The sequence below is a fragment of the Heterodontus francisci genome, chromosome 48 (assembly GCF_036365525.1).
Source record: "Heterodontus francisci isolate sHetFra1 chromosome 48, sHetFra1.hap1, whole genome shotgun sequence".
Lineage (NCBI taxonomy): Eukaryota > Metazoa > Chordata > Chondrichthyes > Heterodontiformes > Heterodontidae > Heterodontus > Heterodontus francisci.
Window position 1 is genome coordinate 9,850,760 of NC_090418.1, and position 22,368 is coordinate 9,873,127.

A 22,368-nucleotide genomic window follows, 5' to 3' on the forward strand; every position below is an offset into this window, starting at 1 on the left:
TACCTGCCCATTTACATCCTCTCTCCTTACTATCCCAGGCCCCAAACACTCCTTTCAGGTGAAGCAGCAATTTACTTGTACTTCTTTCAATGTACTATACTGTATTCGCTGCTCACAATGTGGTCTCCTCTACATTGGGGAAACCAAACGCAGACTGGGTGACCGCTTTGCAGAACACCTCCACTCAGTCCGAAAGCATAACTCCGAGCTTCCGGTTTATTGCTATTTCAATAATACTTCCCCCTGCTCTCATGCCCACATATCTGTCCTGGGATAGCTGCAGTGTTCCAGTGAACATCAGCGCAAGCTCGAGAAACAGCTCATTTACCGATTAGGCACAGCCTGCCGGACTGAACATTGAGTTCAATAATTTCAGAGCATAACGGGCCCCCCATTTTACTTTTATTTTTAGTTATTTGTTCTTTTTAATATTTTTTTTGTTTATTTTATTTCATCTTAGTTTGTTCAGTTTGCTTACCCACTGATTTTTTTCATGTTTGTACTTGCGCCTGTTCAGTTTTCAGTCCATTAACACCCTATCTGTACTAATGCTTTGTCTTTCAACACACCATTAACATATTGTTTGCCTTTGCTCCATGACCTTGTGGTCAGTTATTCTCTGTGACTTTGTCCTATCTACACCTTCTCCTTTGTTATCTCTTGCCCCACCCCTGCTTTACTTGCTTAAAACCTTTCACATTTCTAATATTTGCCAGTACTGAAGAAGGGCCACTAACCTGAAACATTAACTCGGCTTCTCTCTCCACGGATGCTGCCAGACCTGCTGAGTATTTCCAGCATTTCTTGTTTTTATTCCAGATTTCCAGCATCTGCAGTATTTTGCTTTTAATTGATTAGTTGAGTCTGAAGGTAACAGCGGCAACAGCAGTCGCTGTCTAAGCTTGACAAAATGAACAGTTTTGGTGGGGTCCTTACAGGCTAGTGGCACCTGTCAAGCTGCACCCCAACAAGAGTCAGCTCCTTCAGGACAGAAGGGGTAGGGCATTAGGTTTTGAGGTTTTTGCAAATAAACATTCATGCATGAGAAAACATGAACCTGTTCCCAGACACAAGAGTGGATGGAATGAAGGCAGTGGAGCTGAGTTCAAGGAATCGCTTTGATGGGATATCACAGAGATGCACTTTTCTTGTAACACCGCTTTGGTGTTTCAACAATTCTTGAATTACGTGGGGTAAAGTGATGACTGGGGAGTGAGCTACAGGCGGTAGTCTCATTTAATGGAGGGTTCAGATGATTATATATTGAATAACAGTGGATACCTGGAAATGAGCAACAATGCTGTAATTTAATCATGTAATTAGGTTGGATTATATGCAAAATAGTTGGATCCCTGGCAATAGATATGATCGGGATTCAGACGGCTTATACGCAAAGTAATTAATACCCAGAAATCAGTTACAGATTGCAATCTAACCAAGGATTTAAGATTGTGTAATCCATAACAGTCCTTGTAATAAATCCCTGATATTTTACTTTTCATGTAATTTTTGGGGAGGCGGTTATTCAGTCTCCGGTCTGTTTTTTGCACTGACGTAAAAGGGGGATTTTAACTCTCTCTGGCTGGGGGTGTAGAATGGGAGTTAAGATCCAAGGAGCATACTCAGCAATCAATTTCTGCCCCTTGGCAATTTTAACAGCCTACTTCTCCAGGCACTCACAAAGAAAGTTTTGACCCTGGTTTCTTTTCTGCCCACCCCTTGCCAACTGCAAAACCCTCCTGAACCTTCCTGCACTCTCTCATCTAACTGGGGCTTCCAGACCTGCCTCTGGAAGCCTGTTTCAGGTAGGTGGCTAGCCGGCAGGACGTTACTGAGGCCCGTCCATTAAAATGGGCTGGGCAGTCCACATGTCCCTCTGCCTTCCCACTTGGGAGCTGCAATTTTCCCCTTAATTGTCAGCATAGACACTGATGGCCAGATTGCTGCCGCAGCTGACGTGTGATGGTAATGCTGTAGGCTTAGCCTTTGTGAGGACAGTACCACAAATTTATGAAAAAATACTTAATTTTTATACAGCACGCTCTCCCATTGTTGAAATGCCTCAAAGATGTTCAGACAATGAAGTACTTTTGAAGTGCAGTGACTTTTGTTCTGCCCTCCTCTCAATGGGCTAACAGGTCCAGAAGCAGTCTGGTGTTTAACTAAACTATTCACACCTTAAAGACCCAGGTTTAATCCTTGGCCTGTGCTGAATTAAGTGATCTTTGGGCTGGGAGTGGAGGGGTAAATTTAGGTAGGGTTCCCACTACTGATTGCTGGGCAGTGACCTCTGCTGAAAGCTCCTGTGCATGCAAGTTACCCTCCAAGTCACACATCATCCTGACTTGGACCTATATCGCTGTTCCTTCACGGTTGCTGGGTCAAAAATCTGGAACTCCCTTACAGCACTGTGGGTGTTCCTACACCAGATGGACTGCAGCAGTTCAAGAAGGCAGCTCACCACCACCTTCTCAAGGGCAATTAGGGATGGGCAACAAATGCTGGTCTTGCCAGCGACGCTCCCATCCCATGAAAGAATAAAAAAATAATTTGGGTGAGGACGGGATTAGGCTGTACAGTTCAGCGATGTGCTAACACCCACTGTCTTAGCTTACTCATGAAGATTGTGCATTTGGGCGAGGTGTTGGAGCACGTCCAGTGCCTTTGCAACTCTATTCGAGCATAAGTCAGCACTTTGATAACCAGATTACATAAAACTGTAAGGGAAGAAAATCAAATTTATTATGCAAAATAAAAATCTAACATCAGAATCAAGTTTTGTATGTGCATGTGATTAAATTAATTTCTGCTCATTCCTTTCAAAAAGTGTTCGTTTAGCTCGGTCCACTAGAATAGTGTGCATCCGTCCTCCCTCATCTAAATGCACACAGTTTCAGCAGAGGTGGCTGGATGGTGATCAGAATTAGGGAATCCTGATTGATTTCCCCATCCTAATGCTGGGTTGCTGAGGCCCCATCATCAGCTAACCCAACACAGAACTCAGGTTGACCCTGGGATATTCCTGTTCTGTATAGTTTAGCTACTTGAGGGATAAGCCAGTTAGTAGCATGTGGGAATTCTTAATTATGGGAACCTGTGGGAATTCATCTGATGATTCCTGGTTGACTCACTCTTTGAGATATAATTAAGGCTGGATATAACAAGGAGCGTCACACATTAATGCTTAACAAATGCAAGCCATTTTATGCTTTGTAATTTCAATACCCCTTTATTTACAAAATACAATATATGTTTGCTTATAGGACAGTGCAGAGAAGGAGCCTATTGTGACTGAAACCCATCAGCAGAAAGCCAGAAAGGGTAAAGGGAAGTACATTTGTTTTAATATATATATATTTGTTGAGAAACCTAGGTGAAAGGCCAGGGCTCGTAGTGTGGGATACAACTAGGGCAGAAAAGAGTAGAAGACAAAATAAACCAGGAAGTACTGATTAATGGGAATTCAAGGGAGTTTGTAGAAGCATTCTTACATTGGTGAGTCTTTAGTTTGGATTATAAAAGACTGGCATCCACAGGAGATCTTCCCCCCATTTGCTTTGCTAAATTCAGCAGTCTTACTGCTGCCAGAAAAGAGCAGATTTAGCAGCGTAAACACAGGACATGCTGGTGTATGGATGGGTGTTTGTCCCTTATGATCCAGATTAAGTAAATGCCAGTGTAGAACAGGGGAATAAAGGCTCCAAAATCACCTTGGGAACGCAGAAAAATCTTGTGGGACTTGGCAGTGTTTATTACACCTATTCAACTTGAGCACAGAATCTATGCTGGCACTCCTGTGTTGGGGCACTGCATTGCCATTTTTCAGATGAGACGTTAACCAAAGGCCTCGTCTGCCGTCTCAGGTGGACATAAAAGATCCCACAGCATTATTCGAAGGAGAGCAGAGGATTTCCCTCTGGTGTCCTGGCCAATATTTATCTCTCAACCAACATCACTGCAACAGATTATCACATAACTGTTGTGGGAGCTTGGTGTGTACAAATTGGCTGCCGTGTTTCCTACATTACAACAGTGACTGCAGTTTCAAAACACTTTATTGGCTGTAAAACACTGTGGTACATCCTGAGGTCACGAATGGTGCTATACTTCCTTTTCTCCCTTTCTTTCATGCTGATGATACTGTCCTAGGTGCTACAAGATTGAAACTGCCACCGCTGCAACTATAAATGGAGGGTGGTGGCAGGTTAGGTTAAGAGCTTACATTAGAAGCAGCTCTATTCATTTGCACAAAGATCAGTTTTTCTGCCTAGTCTTCAGGCTGAATCAGTAGTGGTTGAGCCAGGAACAAATATTAATTTTTCTGATGCAGATGCATGCAGGCCAGACTGAAGTGGTAATTGTACAAGTGAATTAAACTCCTGAAGGACATATGGGAGTTGATCACATTGGAGCAAGTGTGGATAAGAGCAGAGACCTGAAATAACAGGGGGTGGTAGTGCTATCCCGGGTGATCCAGTACTGGAAAGTACAACTCTTTTTCCGGTAACTCTCCAGCTCAGCCAGAAGAAGAGTGGCATAGGTGGGTTACCAGAAGGCTGGGCATCCTAGTGGAGCTAAATTCCAGAAGGACTCATTAGGGGTGAAATTCAGCATGGGCGAGATGCAAAGCGGGCGCTATCACATCAGCTCCCAATTATACATCCCGCCCGATATTCAGTCCCATTGAAGCAACAAATGTTGGTGGGGCCTTTAACAGACGCCAGAAGCTGTACTGCTCATTTTGCATCTTTCCCAAGCCAAATTTCACTCCCAACCATCTCTAGGGAGCAGGGGTGGTAAATGCTTACCCGACACCTCCTCGGAATGACTCGTTATTAAAACAGCAACCACACCAACTAATGACAACTTATCGTTTTAAAATGCAGGCATCAATCATATTAATGCCGACCCAAAGAGACGGAGGAAACAGGAATCTCCAGTGCAGCTTGTGAGGAAGGCATTTCCGACTCGCTCCAAGCTGTTTAGAGACCCCACGGTGAAAAGGAGCAGCACTGGGAACAATCGGAAAGGTCTGCCGAATAGGGGTTACATGTTGCTGAGCCCCTGTTTAGTTGCAGCACTGAGTGAGATGTAATAATGTGAATGAGGCAACTATAAGCCTGCTGAATACTTTTGGCAAATTTGCAGAGGATCTGCCAGAAACTTCCCGTACTGTCACTGAGAACCCCGTTAAAATACGCTCAGCGCTTAAAAAGAAGCCATGAACATAAAATAATGCTGCCATTTGGCATTGTTTTGTAATGGTCAACCTTTTTAGGTGAGCATCAAATTGGTCAACTTTGTAATCAGCTCAAACTTATTCTAGCTGCATTACGATTTGAATCTTTATTTTTATGTAGCATCTAAATTGGCAGGTGGTTCAAAATAAAGGGCAGCGTCTGTAAAAGATAAAGTGCTGATTTAGGGGATGAAAGGGGGTTCATGATTGACGAGGCATGAGCAAAAACAAAATGTTGCAGCCAAAAATTCTGAGAGTAGAGAATTTGTGCTCAACTGATAGGTCTTATGGCAGTGATACCCTGCCCACCATATTCCCGCCCCCTCCCCACTAGAACTTATCTCTCAAAGAAGGAACATATAGTTAGCATTATGATCACACAGCTTGTGTGTTTTCATGCAGTGAGGTGACCTTACTCCCCTTGGCTCCTGCTGTGAGGGAGCCCCGGTTTCTTAACTTCTCCCGCTGGGATACTGTTGCACTCCTCATATCTCACCATGTGAAGCACCATCCCTGCTCCCCGCATTCCCCACTCTGAGGTAGCCCACCTGTTTCCCGGTCTGAGCCAGTCCCTTCTGCTGTGAGGTGACTTGCTCCTTGTGGCCTCCTGTGAGATAGCCCTACTCCTCACTTCTCCCATTCTTTGCCGTGAAGAGACAACGCGCACATCTGCTGAGAAAGTTCTAGACATGGTGCTTCACTTTCAACATTTAACTTTACAAGAATTGACAGTGAAGTAACATTATAAGTGATTTCCTGTCATAATTTAGGAGAATCTAATGTAAATAGTTTGATATTGTTATTAACCCCCAGTACAGTCTATAATTTAAGGAGCAGTCATTATAATGCCCAATGCCAGCCTGGTTATATCTACTCCACCACAAGTCTTTTACTTTTTTTTATCACTGTTAAGGTCCCCGCTATCCATGTGACTGAAATGTCTCATGGTTTCCATAGATCAATCAGTTCTCCAAAAAGGGACAGACAGCGACAACATTTTTTTCAGTTAAGTGTTAACAGGCGGAGCAGCCATTTTGAAAGAGGCAGCGGCCATTTTAGTGAGATTGGTGTAGGTGGAGCTATTTTCAATGTGACGTAATGATGTAGTTACTGGCAGAGTAGATTGCCTGCTCATTGTAGAGCTCACCCAATTTTCACTCCGTGAAATCGCTAAAATGAAAACTGTACAGGTTTTATAATGGCGGGAAATCCACCCTGACAGATTACCACCTGGTCAGTGAAGGCAGAAAAGCGCCCCAATGATCCACAAATAGAAACAATGGCCAGAATTTTCCTGACTGATAGGCGATGGACTGGGAAAATGGTGGGGATGATGTCAAGATGAGAGCCTGGTGCCATGCCATATTGCCAGCGGCAGGAATGTTGGTGACTCGGCTGCCTGCCGGGTGGCCAATTGATTCATTTATGTGGCCAATTAAGGGCCACTTTCTGTCTTCACAGGTTTTCCCACAATGGGAGGGACCACCGCCTTCTGGGGAGACTGCCCAGTGAAATCTGGCGGCCTCCCACTAGGCTCCAGGGGTGAATGGGGGTTCCTTTCTTTAGGGGCACTCCATGGCCCACAAAAGAGTTCCCTGGCGGCAGTGGCCACCCTCGCGGTATTGGCACTGCCGGTGCTCGGTGCATCACAAGCACACCTCCCTCGCGCCCCCCACCCCCACCCGACCCTGATCACAGGGGCCTGGCTGCCAGGCCCTGGCTTCCCCCAACCTATCTGAACCTCTTCGAGACCGCCCCGCCATTGAGATGCCCTCTCCCTGTAGCTGCAGCCTCAGCAATGATGACCACTAGCCCTTAATTGGACGGTGGCTCCAGCGGCAGCCTGTTAATTGGCCGCTGCCAGCAACAGGCCACCCCAGGTCCCACCACCCGCTGAAGTGGGGTCACCTCCTGCTTTCGGCCCCCAGTGGCGGTCCACTGGTAATCAGCAAAATTCAGCCCAGTAGGTTGTAAGTGTGACTTGAGAATATCTGAGTTTTCCAGAGATCTTAAGAATCACCCTTTTTATTACCTTTTTGTGGCAATGGCTGTGTTTTGCATGGTAGTGCTTATTGAGGTTGAATTCTGTTTTTGTGACCAGTAATTTTTTGACAATAAAGATACATTGATAGAGTCAGTGATGAAGTAAGGGTGGGTGGATGCTTACTTGGAGCATTACCTCTGGCATAGACTAGTAGAGCAGAATAGCTTGCTTCTGTGCTGTATATTCCACGTAATTCTATTGCGGTTTCTCTTACAAAGATGTCACTTCTCTCTCTTTCGCTTAAAGACTGTTTTTGGAGTTCTATTTTTAAATCCAAAAGATTTACACTTAAATTTTTTATTTTATTTAGAGATACAGCACAGAAACAGGCCCTTCGGCCCACCAAGTCTGTGCCGACCAAGAACCACCCATTTATACTAACCCTACAGTAATCCCATATTCCCTACCACCTACCTACACGAGGGGCAATTTGCAATGGCCAATTTACCTATCACCTGCAAGTCTTTGGCAGTGGGAGGAAACCGGAGCACCCGGCGAAAACCCACACGGTCACAGGGAGAACTTGCAAACTCCGCACAGGCAGTACCCAGAATTGAACCTGGGTCCCTGGAGCTGTGAGGCTGCGGTGCTAACCACTGCGCCACTGTGCCGCCCAAATTAAATGCTTTTATTTCATTTCCTTTTTAATTTTCTGTCCTGCAACCCTCCCCACCTCTTCCCCCGATTTAACTGATGCAAATTGCCCTGCAGTATTCCACCCACGTCGCCATTCTTTACATGTGCTCCTAGGTGGCAGGTGTTGACAGGTTATTCAACAATAAGGGGCATCACAGCTAACCCAATCCTGTTCTTGCCTGATGTTGCCATGAACAAGGGTCACTGGTTGACAAACAAACCAGGAACTGTGGCTTTTAACCTCCCTCCCCAACCCAGGCTAATTGGAGCATCCTGCTTTGCTGGTCCAGCTGAGACCTTCTAAGCACAGGGAAGGTAGGATTCAAAATTTTTTGAAGGACTTGATAGGGTGCATAGTGAAAATTTATTAGCACTGCCAGGGAATCAGTAACAAGAGGGTATAAACTCCAGATTTGTACTATTGCTATAAAGGAGACATTAGAATAAATATTTTCATGCATTAGTCTTATTGAATATGCTACCACAGGTGAAGGGGTTTGTTAGAGTAGATAGAGAGAAACTGATTCCACTGGCAGGGGGGCACAGATATAAAATAATTGCCAAAAAACAGGGCACAGATGAGATTTTACATTGCAAGTTTTTATGATCTGGAATGCACTGCCAGATAGGATGGTGAGAGCACTTTCAACAGGGAATTGGATCTCTACTTAAAAACGGAAGTATTTGCAGGGCTATGGAAAAAGAGCAGGGGAGTGGGACTAATTGAATAGCTCTTTTGGAGAGCTGGCACAGGCACAGTGGGCCGAATGGCCCCTTTCCTGTACTGTATGTTTCGGTAAGTGGTTATTGAGCTTGGATCAGTCACACTGTAAAACAGGAAATGGACGCTTGGAGAAGGAAAGAATAGGGAAAAGAGAGCTTTGATGCGGAGATAGCACAAGCACGATGGACCGAGTAGCCTCCTATGCTGAAAAATATCTATGGCCTTAATGCTTGTCATTATAGTTAAGCACCACACCCAGTAGCATTTTATCAACTCAACCAGCATTGCCCTTCTGTGAGGTTTGCAAGGTATTGCGGTGTACATACAGCAGAGTTGATGGAGAATGTCGCATCATTAAGTACTATCAAAAGTAAAACAGTTAAATGATTAGCTATAATATTCTCTTTGTTCTTCTGCTTATTTTTGATTGACTTTTATGGAAATTTTTGGTTTAGCCTGTGTACTGATGACATAATTGGTAGAAGTAGCTGGGAGCAATTACTGAACCTGAGAATATGTGTAGGAGCCTGAATGTCTTTACTAGAGTAATGAAAATTAGGGTGGGGAGAAAGGAAATTCAACCTTCTTACTGTAATAACCTCCTTTAATCTTGAAACTTGCAGTCACCCAATAAATTGAGAAATTTTACATTTAAAAGCAGTCAGCCCAGAGTTCATCCCACAGACTGCCCGCCACTCAAATACACATCCTCCAGTTCAGCTGTTCCAGGTGTGAATGGTGTGTTAAGGTATTTGAAGGTTAGGGAGTGAAAAATAGCCACAGTTCCTACTCCTATCTTCATCCAGTGACCCATGTAATGGAATGTAAAGCATCAGTTACCTCAGTTCACTACATTCCCCCGTCCTGTCCCTATCTGAACCAACATCCCCACTGGTACAATCCTGGAAATTAAGCTTTGAGATATCGCACAAATATTGAGCTTGTTAGCATCAAATTCCTCTGTCTGCTATTTTAACGGTGGCTCTTAATTTTCAATGTGTTAAGCCCTGTATTGAAATATAGACCAGAGGAATTGGATCTGAGCACATTAAGTCCAGTTACAGTCTCACACAGCTTAATTTTCAGGCTCTAGTCATTTAGAGTCATAGAGAGATACAGCACTAAAGCAGGCCCTTCAGCCCACCGAGTCTGTGCCGACCAACAACCACCCATTTATACTAATCCTACATTAACCCCATATTCCCTACCACATCCCCACCTTCCCTCAATTCTTCTACCACCTACCTACACTAGGGGCAATTTACAATGGCCAGTTTACCTATCAACCTGCAAGTCTTTGGCTGTGGAAGGAAACTGGAGCACCCGGTGGAAACCGACATGGTCACAGGGAGAACTTGCAAACTCCGCACAGGCAGTACCCAGAACCGAACCCGGGTCGCTGGAGCTGTGGCGCTAACCACTGCGCCACTGTGCCGCCCTTTACCTTTAACTCTTTTTAGCTGACTCAGCGATAGTGTAATTCAAGTTGTACACATGCAAACTCGGTCCCCTCAGCAACTGATTAATTTCTGGGACATGTGTCTATAAGTCCCTGGTGGTGCTGGTGACTCACCCAAAGCGTGTGAACCTGGGCAGAGAGGGTATTTGATCATTGAGAGGATCACAGCTGAGCCAGATCCTGTCCTTACCCGGTGCACTCGTACACGGAAAACAACATCAAAATATTCTATCCTTACTGAGATGGGCATTTTACAGCAGGAGTCATTAAATAATGATTGGAACCAGGTACCATTTTACTGAATTCCTCCCCCATCTTGCCCAGGGATGCTAAAGACAACTGAGAGGCCCCACCTAAAATCGGCTTCAGCGGATGCTGAGGGGTTGGATTTTCTGCCCTGCTACTGCCCACTTTTGGGTGGTAGGAACATAGGAACAGGGATCAGGCATTCAACCCCTCAAGCCATTCAGTAACATCATGGTTGATCTGTACCTCAACTCCATGTATTTGCCTTTGCTCCATATCTCTTGATACCCTTACCTAACAAAAACCTATTTATCTCAGTTTTGACATTTTCAGTTGAACCCCAACAGCTTTTTGAGAGAGTTCCAGATTTCCACTACCTTTTGTATGACAAAATACATCCTGACAGCAACAATATCTTATATTCATATGGCAACATTAAGAGCAAGAACCAACAAGAGGGCAGGATATATTAGATATACAGTCATTTATGGCAGAGAAGAGTCCATGCCGGCTTTCTGTGGAGCAATCCAGTCATTCCCAGTCCCCCGCTTGATCCCCATGGCTCTGCAAGTTTAATTCTTTCAAGTGCCCATCCAATTTCCTTTTGAAATCATTGATTGTTCCCGCTTCCGCGACCTTCGTGGGCAGTGAGTTCCAGGTCATGAGTTATGAGCCAGCTTTAGTTAACAGCCTAATGGTGCATGAACTTTTATCTAATAGTGATCATAATATGAGCAAGTTTAACCTAGTGTCTGAAAAGGAGAAAAGCGAAACAACTGCTAAGATTCTAGATTTAGCTATGGCTGACTTCAGCAGGATGAGACAGAGACTGTCCACAGTAAACTGGGAAAATCTGTTAATGGGAAAATTGACAGATGTTCAGTGGGAGGTGTTCAAAAAAATTTAACGTCATACAGAACTAGTTTATACCCCTGAGGGGCAAGAGCTCTACCTGCCACGAAAACAGCCATAGGCAGCTAAAGAGGTAAGGGACAATATAAAAGTAGGAGACAAAGCACATACAAAAATGCGAAAGTTAACACAGATCCTGGAGACGGAGGAGATACAAAGAACAGCAAAAGGTGACAAAACAGTAAGAGCTACAAAAAGTGAAAACGAAAAGAAGCTTGCAAGGGATAACGAAATCAACACCCAATATTTTTATAATTCTATTGGGAAAAAGAGGGTGTTCAGGAGCAAAGTGGGCCCCTTGAAAACTGATAATGGTGATATTATCAATGAAAATAAGTACATGTCGGACATGCTGAATAATTACTTTGCTTCAGTATTTACAGTAGAGAAAGTGATCAGCATGCCGGACATCCCAAGGAAACAAATATTGATTCAGAGACAGGAACTCAACAAAATTAGCGTAAGCAAAATAGCAGCAAGGAAGAAAATAATGCCAATAAAGAGTGACAAATCCCCAGGCCCAGATAGTTTCCATTCCAGGCCTTTAAAGGAAGTAGGTGAGAACATTGCAGATGCCCTAACTATAATCTTCTAAAGTTCTCTCGATTTTGGAACCGTTCCTTTAGATTGTAAAATTGCTCGTCACTCTGCTATTTAAGAAAGATGAGAGAGGGAAACTAGGGTATTATTGACTAGTTAGCCTAGAGAGAGCCAGGATGGATTTGTAATGGGTAGGTCATGTCTGATGAACCTGATGGAATTTTTTGGAGAGATGACTAAAATACCGAACGGGATAATGTCTATGATTGTATAGACTTCCAGAAGGCATTTGATCTGAGACCGTTAACTAAAAGTGAAGCTCATGGAATTGCATGCAAATTATTGATCTGGTTAGGAAATTAGCAGAGCAGCAGGAGACAGAGAGTAGGAAGAATGGGCAGGTCTCTAATTGACAGGATATGACTAGGGGTGACCCACAGAGATCTGTTTTGGTGGCCTCAACTATTCACTGAATTAATTAACAACTTTGGTCATGGGATAGAGAGCTACATATCCAACTTTGCTGATGATACAAAGATTGGTGTCATTGCAATTAGTGTGATAGAATCATAAAATTACAAAGAGCTATTAATAGACGAAATGAATGTGCAAAACTGTGGCAAATAGGTTTCAATACAGGCAAAAGTGTAAGATCATGGGCGGCGCAGTGGTTAGCACCACAGCCTCACAGCTCCAGCGACCCGGGTTCAATTCTGGGTACTGTCTGTGTGGAGTTTGCAAGTTCTCCCTGTGTCTGCGTGGGTTTCCTCTGGGTGCTCCGGTTTCCTCCCACATGCCAAAAGACTTGCAGGTTGATAGGTAAATTGGCCATTAGCAATTGCCCCTAGTATAGGTAGGTGGTTGGGAAATATAGGAACAGTGGGGATGTGGTAGGAATATGGAATTAGTGTAGGATTAGTATAAATGGGTGGTTGATGGTCGGCACAGACTCGGTGGGCCGAAGGGCCTGTTTCAGTGCCGTGTCTCTAAAACTAAAACATCATCCGTTTTGGACCTAAAAAGGAGAGATCAGAGTTCTTTTTAAATGGTGAAAAGCTAGAAACTGTGGATATCCAAAAGATATGAGGGGTTCATACACGTAGATCATTAAAATGTAATAGAATAATTTAAAAAGTCTAATTGGAATGCTGTCATTTATATCTAGAGGACTAGAATACCAAGGGGTTAGAAATTATATTACAGCTATGCAAGCCCTGGTTAGAGCACACCGAGAGTACTGCGTTCAGTTCTGGGCATCACACCTTAGGAAGGCTATATTGGCTTTGGAGGGAGTGCAGTGTAGATTTACCAGAATGATAATTGGACTCCAAGGGTTAACTTACTAGGAGAGATTGGACAAACTGGTGTTGTATTCCCTGGAATTTAGAAGGTTAAGGAGTGATTTGATCGAAGTTTTCAAGAATTTAAGGGGAACAGATAAGGTAGATAGAAATTATTTCCACTGTTTGGGGAGCCTCACACAAGGGGACATGGTGTAAAAGTATGAGCCAGGCCTTTCAAAAGTGAAAGTAGAAAACACTTCTATACGCAAAGGCTGGTAGAAGTTTGAAACTCTCTTCCGCAGATGGCACTTGATGCTAGATCAATTGTTCACTTTAAATTTGAGACTGATAGATTTTTGTTACCCATAGTTATTAAGGAATATGGGGCAAAGGTGGATATATATGGAGTTAGGTCACAGATCAGCCATGACCTCATTGAATGGCGGAACAGGCTTGAGGAGCTGAATGCTTTCCTCCTGTTCCTATGTTCCTAAAACTTCCCAAGGCACTTCATGGTAGCATTACCATGGCAGGAACCCTCACAACATTTAAGTATTTAGATGAGCACTTGAAATGCCATAGTATACAAGGCTGTAGGCCAAGTGCTGGAAAATGGGATTAGAATAGATAGGTGCTTGATGGCCGGCATGGACATGATGGGCCGAAGGGCCTGTTTCTGTGCTGTATAACTCTATGACTCTATTATCAAACAAAATTTGACACCAAGCTACATAAGAGGGTATTAGGACAGGTGACCAAAAGTTTGGTCAGAGGTAAATTTTAAAGTCTGTCTTAAAGGAGAAAAGAGAGGAGGAGAGGTTTAGGGAGGGAATTCCAGAGTTTCGGGCCTTGGAAGCTGAAGGCACGGCCACCAGTGATGGAGTGATTAAAATCAGGGACAGCCCAGAGATAGGAGGAGTGCAGAGATCATGAAGGGTTGACGGGCTAGAGGATGTTACAGAGATAGAGAGGGGCGAGGCCGTGGAGGGATTTGAAAACAAAAATGAGAATTGTAAAATCAAGAACAGCCTTGCTCTAATTTTAAAGTTATGATAGCAGGGTGCTGGAAGCAGAAACAATGGAGGTGTTGTACCCACTGCCTGGTGTCCCCAGCCACATTCTGATTGCTCTGACAGAAGTGCCAGAGGTTGCACACACCGGATCATGTTTCTGCATGTGTGATCTAATGATTCATTAGTGACAAGAATATTTCATCAGATGTATTTCCTATTAATTAAGCCTTAGCAACACTAGGTATCAGGAATGCTATTGATTTTTTTGTTTCCAGTGTTGGGGGAGATGAATTAAAGGGCTGTTTAGCCTAATGGAAGGACAGTTAATTGACCCAAGGCAAGGCACCAGGGAATGCTTCAGCGCTGGAGGCCACTGGCCATGCTATATGGCTGGAGGTGCTGCAGCCATTTCCTTCTGTCCACTCATGACAGTCAACCCAGCAGCAGTGGAAATATTGCTGGAAATCTGCCAACAACAAAATTCCATTGTGCCCCATTTCGCAAGAGGAGCTAAGGGTCAGCATTTCTGGAGCAGGATTCCTGCTGGATCAGATAATAGAGGCCTGTTAATTGAACCTGGGTCATTATACTTTGTACAGCTTTGTGGTATACTGGGTTGTGCTTTCATCTGCCGGGCCATCGGGGGAGAAGGTTAAATGTCCTTCGAAGTCCTGGCATTCTTCTGTGCCACAACAATAACAACTTGCATTTATATAGCACCCTTAACATAGTCCCAAGGCATTTCAGAGGAGCAATTATCAAACAAAATTTTGACGCAGTCACATAAAGAGCTATTAGGACAGGTGACCAAAAGCTTGGTCAAAGAGGTAGGATTTAAGGAGCGACTTAAAGGAGGAAAGAAAGCGAAGAGGCAGAGAGGTTTAGGGAGAGAATTCCAGAGCTCAGGGTCTAGGTAGCTGAAGGCATGTCCGCCAGTGGTGGGATGAAGGAAATTGGGGAGGCGTAAGAGGCCATAATTGGAGGAGCTGAGATCTCGGAGGGTTGTAGGGCTGGAGGAGGTTACAGAGATAGGAAGGGGGTTAAGGCCGTGGAGGGATTTGAAAACAAGGATGAGAACTTTAAAACTGCGGCATTGCTGGACCAGAAGCCAATGTAGGTCAGCGAGCACGAAGTGATGGGTGAACAGGCTTGGTGCAAGTTAGGATGTGGGGCAGCAGAGTATTGAATGAGCCCAGTAGCATGTGCTGCAGTTACACGCATTACTCCTTGTATGTTGAGCTAGCCCTGATGTCTGGCAGATGGGGATGTGAGTTGCTGTGGAGGCCTAGTACTCAAACCAAAGGATCAAGCAGATTTGAGTGGCGCAGTGGTTAGCACCACAGCCTCACAGCTCCAGCGACCTGGGTTCAGTTCTGGGTACTGCCTGTGCGGAGTTTGCAAGTTCTCCCTGTGGCCGCATGGGTTTCTGCCGGGTGCTGCGGTTTCCTCCCACAGCCAAAGACTTGCAGGCTGATAGGTAAATTGGCTATTGTAAATTGTCCCTAGTGTGGATAGGTGGTAGGGAATATGGGATTAATGTAGGATTAGTATAAATGGGTGGTTGTTGGTCACCACTGACTCGGTGGGCTGAAGGGCCTGTTTCAGTGCTGTATCTCTAAATGAATAATTCAAAGGAAGTTATGCTTGAAAGCTTGATAAAGAGTGACATTAATACCTAACTAAGAGTTGGTTGCCTGCTACCATTGTGAAAAATCAAACCAATTCTTTACAAGTAAATATATATTATAGCAGAAATTCAGCTCTCCTGCGCTCTCAGCAGGTAGTTGCACTCAAAGGGAGTGTGGGTCAGATGCAGGGCTATTCCACTGTAATGCTTATTCGCCTACCAGCAATCTCTTCAAGTATGGCTGCCTACTGGGAACACTAAAGTTACCCTTCTGTACTTGCTGTTCCTGCTGTTGGGGCGTGGTTAATACTAATGTATTGCTACTCTCTTTCACAGCTGCTGAGAAAACGGCAGTCTCAAATGGGATTAAAGAGCCAGAGCTGGGTGTTCTGAAACCAAAGGTGACTGATGCCAAAACCGCAGGGCATGATCACGTTAAGAGTAATTCTTGCCTAAATCCTGACCTTTTGAGCATGGAGTTGAGCGTTGCGACTGATATGAATGTTGAAGAACGCTCAATGGAGCAGAAAGTTCTCTACAAAGATCCGATGACGCCTCGAAGAGATGGCCCGAACAATGAAGATTTTACCCAGTTGCTTCAGGAAGTTATGGAAAATAAACAAGATGCTGATATGTTTTCAGATGATGACATGGCAATTTTAACATTGAAGAAATCAGAAGAGGAAGAAGAGTTTGCTGAGTTCATGTTTGAGGAGTAATTGAGAGTATCAGTCGTTGATTGTTGCATCGTATTCTAGTACTTCACAAAGATCTCAATTTCATTCTCAACTGTAGAGTGTGCAATCTAATACAGAAAAAGTTATTGAAGTTGTGGTCAGTGATAACGATGGCTTGTTATAATAGTACCACATACATTTTATGCAAACTAAGGGTTTGTCGTAGGGCTAGCAGATGTTTGGGCTGTGATCCAGGGGTTTACTTTTGGACTGCCACAAGTTTGAACAGTGATCTTGAGGTTTATCGTCAGGCTGCCACATGTTCAGGCTGCGATCCATGCGTTTATTATAGGACTATCACATGTTTGGGCTGTAGGAGTTACTCCAGTTTGTCCAAGAGCTTTGTGGGTTGTGTCTCGTATGAATCAAGATTTATTGTCATTGGTGGGGGTCATTTTGACTTCAGATGATAGTATAGATAGATACTTCTCCTGATTCGGTATCAGGCTAGGTGTTTGACAGGTGGCCCAGTCTTTGTCTCTCGATGTAGATTCATTCTTTTATCTGAATAACTTCTTGTGATTGTCTTGCCAGCAGTTGTTATGGCCAGCAGCTAGTTGTAAGAATAACCCCGATTAGATTAAAATAGATATGTTTTATTTTATTTCAGCAGCTGGGCCCTTTATTAAGACCCGGTGTTGAAATGTTTAAGATTCCGAATCTGCATCATCATTGTTAAAAGTATTTTCTCAGCTTCCCCTATTGGCTTAGTGGGTGGTGTGGTGCAAGCCAGAGCACGAGGTATGAATTCCTCTGTGTTGTCTGTCAGCTGCTCGCCACGTGCTCAGTCCACTCTCATCCAGACCAGCAATTGGGGTGTTATGGTCCTCTTCAATGTTTCACGGCTAGGAAGAAGAAAAAAACAGCCCTGATCCTGACACTTACAGAATCATCATATAGTATAACACAGAAGGAGGCCATTCAGCCCATCAGACTTGGGTTACTACAGTTTGCCCAAAATCTTTATGGGTTGTGTCTCGTTTGAATCAAGATTTATTGTCATTGGTGGGGGCCATTTTGACTTCAGATGATAGTATAACATACACGATATCAGCATGGCCACCCACTAAATACCTCTTCTGATTTAGATATCAGGCTCAGTTGACAGGTGGTCCAGTCTCCCGTTTTACACTATTTCCTAAAGGACAAATTACTCCCACTATATGAGAATGCAACTCTGTGCCTTCCTCCTTTGTTTTCGTTTGTTCCTTCTCTTTGCTCCAGTCCCTACCCACATTTTGATGTAGATTCATTCTTTTATCTGAATAACTTCTTGTGATTGTCTTGCCAGCAGTTATTGTAGCCAGCAGCTAGTTGTAAGAATTCTTTTGAAGAGCAATCCAGTTAGTCCCACTCCCCCTGCTCTTTCCTGATGTCCCTGCAATTTTTCTTCTCCTTCAAGTATTTATCCAGTTCTCTTTTGAAGGCTCCTATTGAATCTGTTTCCCCCACCCCAGCGAATTCCAAATCCTAACCTGGCTGCATAAAAGGGTTTTTCCTCATGTCACCTCTGGTTCTTTTGCCAATCACTTTAAATCTGCGCCCACTGGTTATCGGACCTTCAGCCATTGCAAACAGTTTCTCTTTACTTACTCTATCTAAACTCTTCATGATTTGAAACATTGATGGGAAGTGTTTGATGTCAGCTGAGGATTGGTTTGGGCTATTACCTAGGCACCTACTCGAATTATAACCCCTTGAATAAGTGGCCAGAAGGCAGCCAGCAACATTACTGCAGAGTAATTTCCTTTGGTAAAGAAGGAATAAAGTAGGGGGGGGGGGTGGTGTTCTTTTTTTAAAAAACAAAATTCATAATTTTAAATGGTATAAAGGGCTCTTTCTATTAAAGTTCTTTCGAAAAAAGTTTGCCATTGTTAATTTAAGATGAGTAGTCCCCTTGGAGTGAAACAAAGGAAGGAACCGCCAAGGTTACTTGACGGGCTGACATCACGTTCAAAAGCAGCTTAATAATGCCTTACCAATGCCAGACCTTAAATAGAAAGAGCTGTTAATGGACAGAGATGCTTCTTGACAGCATAAATTTGGTTTGACGGTTACTAATGACCCATTATCCTAAATTGTTTACAGACTAAGGGCGGAGGCCTTTCAGCTGAAATGCAGGGCAGGAAATGCTAGAGTAGAAGCCAGGGCTGTATCTTTGTATGTTGCTGTTGACACTTTTGGTGCTTATCATGAGGAAAAGTGGGAAGGACCATCAAGTTGGTCTCCAAAGGTGAATCCTCCCTTTTTGTGGGGAGTGTCAGTTGGTCTGGGCTCGGGACTTCTCCAGGCTACCCACTTCCACTGTTGTTGGGTTGAGTGCCTGACAGAATCTAGTCAGTTTCTCCTCTCACCAGGGATAGACAGCTTCACTGCCAAGAACTCACCCAATTAGCTTGAAAGTCTATCAGTTGCGCTGCCAGACTGCGGTACATTTTAACGTTGCCATGGCAACTGTATGCAGTTGCAATGAAACTCAGCAGACTTTCAGTCTCTGCCTTCTGACTGCTCCTCCCTTTCCATTTTAAAATTCTTCGGGGCTTCACGATAGGTCCAACAAAATATTAAATTTTCAGTAGATTTACATTTGGTTAAAAAGTGACTTGAATAACCAACAAAATGTGTGTGTGTGTGTTTATCCTGAGGAAATGGGCGTGACAGTAGATGGCCAAGAGTTCTGTGCCTGTGAGTTGGTGGAACGCAGCAATGTATAAATAGGAAGGGTAATGAATAAAATCTCCTCTTTGTGGGGATCAGGCTAGTGCTTCCACTGAGTTTAAAATCAGGCTAGTGGCATTAGCACTTTGCAGCGTGGCCCTGATTCATTGCTGTATACGTACAGCAAGCTGTTGTATGTCACACACAGCTAGCGCCAAACAATTTATTCCTCCCAGTAATCACTCGCACCTTCACCTGCAGTGAAAACAGGTTTAATTTCTCAATATAATTACCATCAGTCATGGTTTCACCAGCCTCGGGGCTCCAACATCTGCTCTTCCTTCACAATAGCATTTGGTAATAGATATTGTGAGGAACTATTTCTGTTGCGGTACAGTTCAGCATTTATTATAAATAGTGGATAAGTCCAGAGTTTATATTTTTTTGAGGACTTTGCATTAATGTCCAACTAGACACTGATTTTAGAAATTGTCGGCGTGGAGCTTCCTGGGCATGACTTCCATTATCTCTGAAGAGAATGGCTTACAGAGTTACACTGGTTCTCAAAAGAAAATGAAGGTGAGTAACCTGAAAATGCAGAGATGACGAGTGGAGGCTTTATCAGTACATTTTGCCATTTTCACTGAGTACTAACGCATTCTGATTTTGATTATTGGAGGAGAGGATAAGAATTGGAGAAAGTATCAGAAAATATTTACAGCACAAAAACAGGCGATTCAGCCCAGCACATCAGTGCTGGTGTTTATGCTCCTCACAAACCTCCTCCCACCCTATCAGTGTATCTTTCTATTCCTTTCTCATGTGTTTATCCAGATTCCCCTTTAATGTATCTATGTTATTAAGAAGTTTCTCCTGAATTTCCTATTGGATTTATTAGCGTCTAGCTTATATTTATGGCCCCCAGCTTTGGACACTTCTGAACTCGTGAAAACATCTTCTCTATGTCGACCCTATTAAACCCCTTCATAATATTAAAGATCTCTCTCCGGTTGCCCCATCAGCCTTCCCTTTTCAAAAGAAAAGAGGCACAGCCTGTTCAATCTTTCCTAATAGTTAAAACCTCTCAATTCAGATATCATTCCAGCAAATCTTTTTTTGTTGCATTTTTTCCAGTGCCTCCATGTCGCTTTTATAATATAGAGAGCAGAACTGTTCACAGTACTTCAAGTGTAGTCTAATCAGAAAGTACCTGTGTTAGAGCTATTGGAATGTCTGGAATAGGTTAAATGGAAACAAACATTTTTCTTTCCAGCCTAGCTTGAGCCTGGCCTCATGTACAGAAAGGCTGATAGTTATAACTGTTTTAAGCTCTGGCTGGAGCACAGCTTGTATTTTTCAACAATGAGCACTACAACATGTCAAAACCACTTACACCATTGTGCCATGGGGAGTGCTTGTATTTCATGTTAACTGCTTCTTTTTTCACACGATTGTGAAAGCATTTGATATTTCTAAAGTGTTTGTAGCATTTCATTCCCTGTAATTTATTATTGAAATGCATGTTTTTTTTAAATAGACAAAAAGCATTACATTTGTAAATTGTTGACATTTCTCTTCTCAATGATTATATAGAAAGCTAAATTCAGGTTTGTCACATTCCCTGTAATTCAGGGCCACAGTTCCTTAAGTATAAATTCTCACAGATATATTGGCCAGAGAGGAAAAATGTATTTTAACGGTGAATTTCAAACGTGATTCACATTAAAGAGCCATTGATTTTTGTGGCCAAAATATTGAAATTTGCCTTGCGTTCCTTTTGGTACTTTTGCCTGCTTCTATGTATCCAATACTCTGAATTAACAATCACGCTTCAGAGAGGTCACAAGATGGCTGGTGTGGGAGATGGAAACTATCACACTGGTTGCTGCAGAGCCTGCTGTTCTGAGTTGGGATTAAGGCACGCTTGGGAGGCTGAATGGAGGGACCCTTAGTTTGCATTGAATCTGCCACCCCCGTAGCTTTACTTAGTGGATTCATGAGACTGAAAAGGTTTTTTTCATATTCGTTCATGGGACGTGGTCATCACTGGCAAGGTCTAACCCTAACACAGCAGCCAATTTGCACACAATAAGCTCCCACAAACAGCAATGTGATAGCGACCAGATAATCTGTCCTTTTGTGACGAGGATGGAGGGGTACATATTGGTTTAGGAATAACTCTCCTGCTCTAGGATCTTCAACATCCATCCAAGCAGGCAGATGGGCCCTCAGTTTAACATCTCATCAGAAAGATGGTACCTATGACAGTGCAGCACTCCCTCAGTACTATACTAGAGTGTCAGCATTGATTTTTGTGCTCAAATCCTGGAGCAGGACCTAAACCCACAACCTTGTGACTCTAAGTAAGAGTGCCACCAACTGAGTTACAGCTGACACTCGGTGAGACACAGATCTCATATGCTTTTTTTTAAAAATAGCTTTCTCAAATTATGTGCATTTTTGGTTACCACTGCACTAGGGAGGCATTCAAGCTTGAGATGGGTTGCACAAGGCCATAAGACTGATCCCTAGTTTCAGGAGACTGAAATAAAAAAAAAGCAGGCCGGTCAGTTTCTGGGGAGAGGACAGACAAGTTAACCTTTTGGGTGCGGACCCTACTTCAGTACTGGAACATAATAGGAGGACCGGCACAGTAATGTAATCTGAAAAAGGAGACGGAAAAATACATACAAGGGTGGCACAGTGATTAGCACCACAGCCTCACAGCTCCAGCGACCTGGGTTCAGTTCTGGGTACTGCCTGTGCAGAGTTTGCAAGTTCTCCCTGTGACCGTGTGGGTTTTCGCCGCATACTCTGGTTTCCTCCCACAGCCAAAGACTTGCAGGTTGATAGGTAAATTGGCCATTATAAATTGTCCCTAGTATAGGTAGGTGGTAGGGGAATTGAGGGAAGGTGGGGATGTGATGGAATATGGGATTAATGTAGGATTATTATAAATGGGTGGTTGATGGTCGGCACAGACTCGGTGGGCCGAAGGGCCTGTTTCAGTGCTGTATCTCTAAATAAAATAAAAATAAAGAAAAACACTGACACGCACAGAGAGGAATCATGAGGGGCATGTATGCGTCAGATCATCTCAGTTGAGTATCAAACAAAAATGGTTAGTTGAGGTCCAGATTAGCTGTGATTTTACTGAGTGGTGGAACAGGCTGAAGGGGCTGAGTGGCCTACTCCTGTTCCTGACTTTAAAGTGACAGAGGGTGTGTAATTGGTTAAGCAAGGAGAAATG

General features: G+C 43.6%; 1 protein-coding gene across 1 annotated transcript in view; it reads left to right on the plus strand.

Moving 5' to 3' along the window:
* LOC137357350 (zinc finger CW-type PWWP domain protein 1-like) overlaps positions 1-16,746 on the plus strand; it is a 73,920-nt gene extending 57,174 nt beyond the window's left edge. The window contains exons 16-18 of the mRNA XM_068023615.1: positions 3,264-3,321; positions 4,887-5,030; positions 16,060-16,746. Of these exons, the coding sequence (XP_067879716.1) occupies positions 3,264-3,321; positions 4,887-5,030; positions 16,060-16,442 (585 nt within the window). The 3' untranslated portion in view covers positions 16,443-16,746. The remainder of the gene's footprint in view (positions 1-3,263; positions 3,322-4,886; positions 5,031-16,059) is intronic.
* Positions 16,747-22,368: the final 5,622 nt, after the last annotated feature.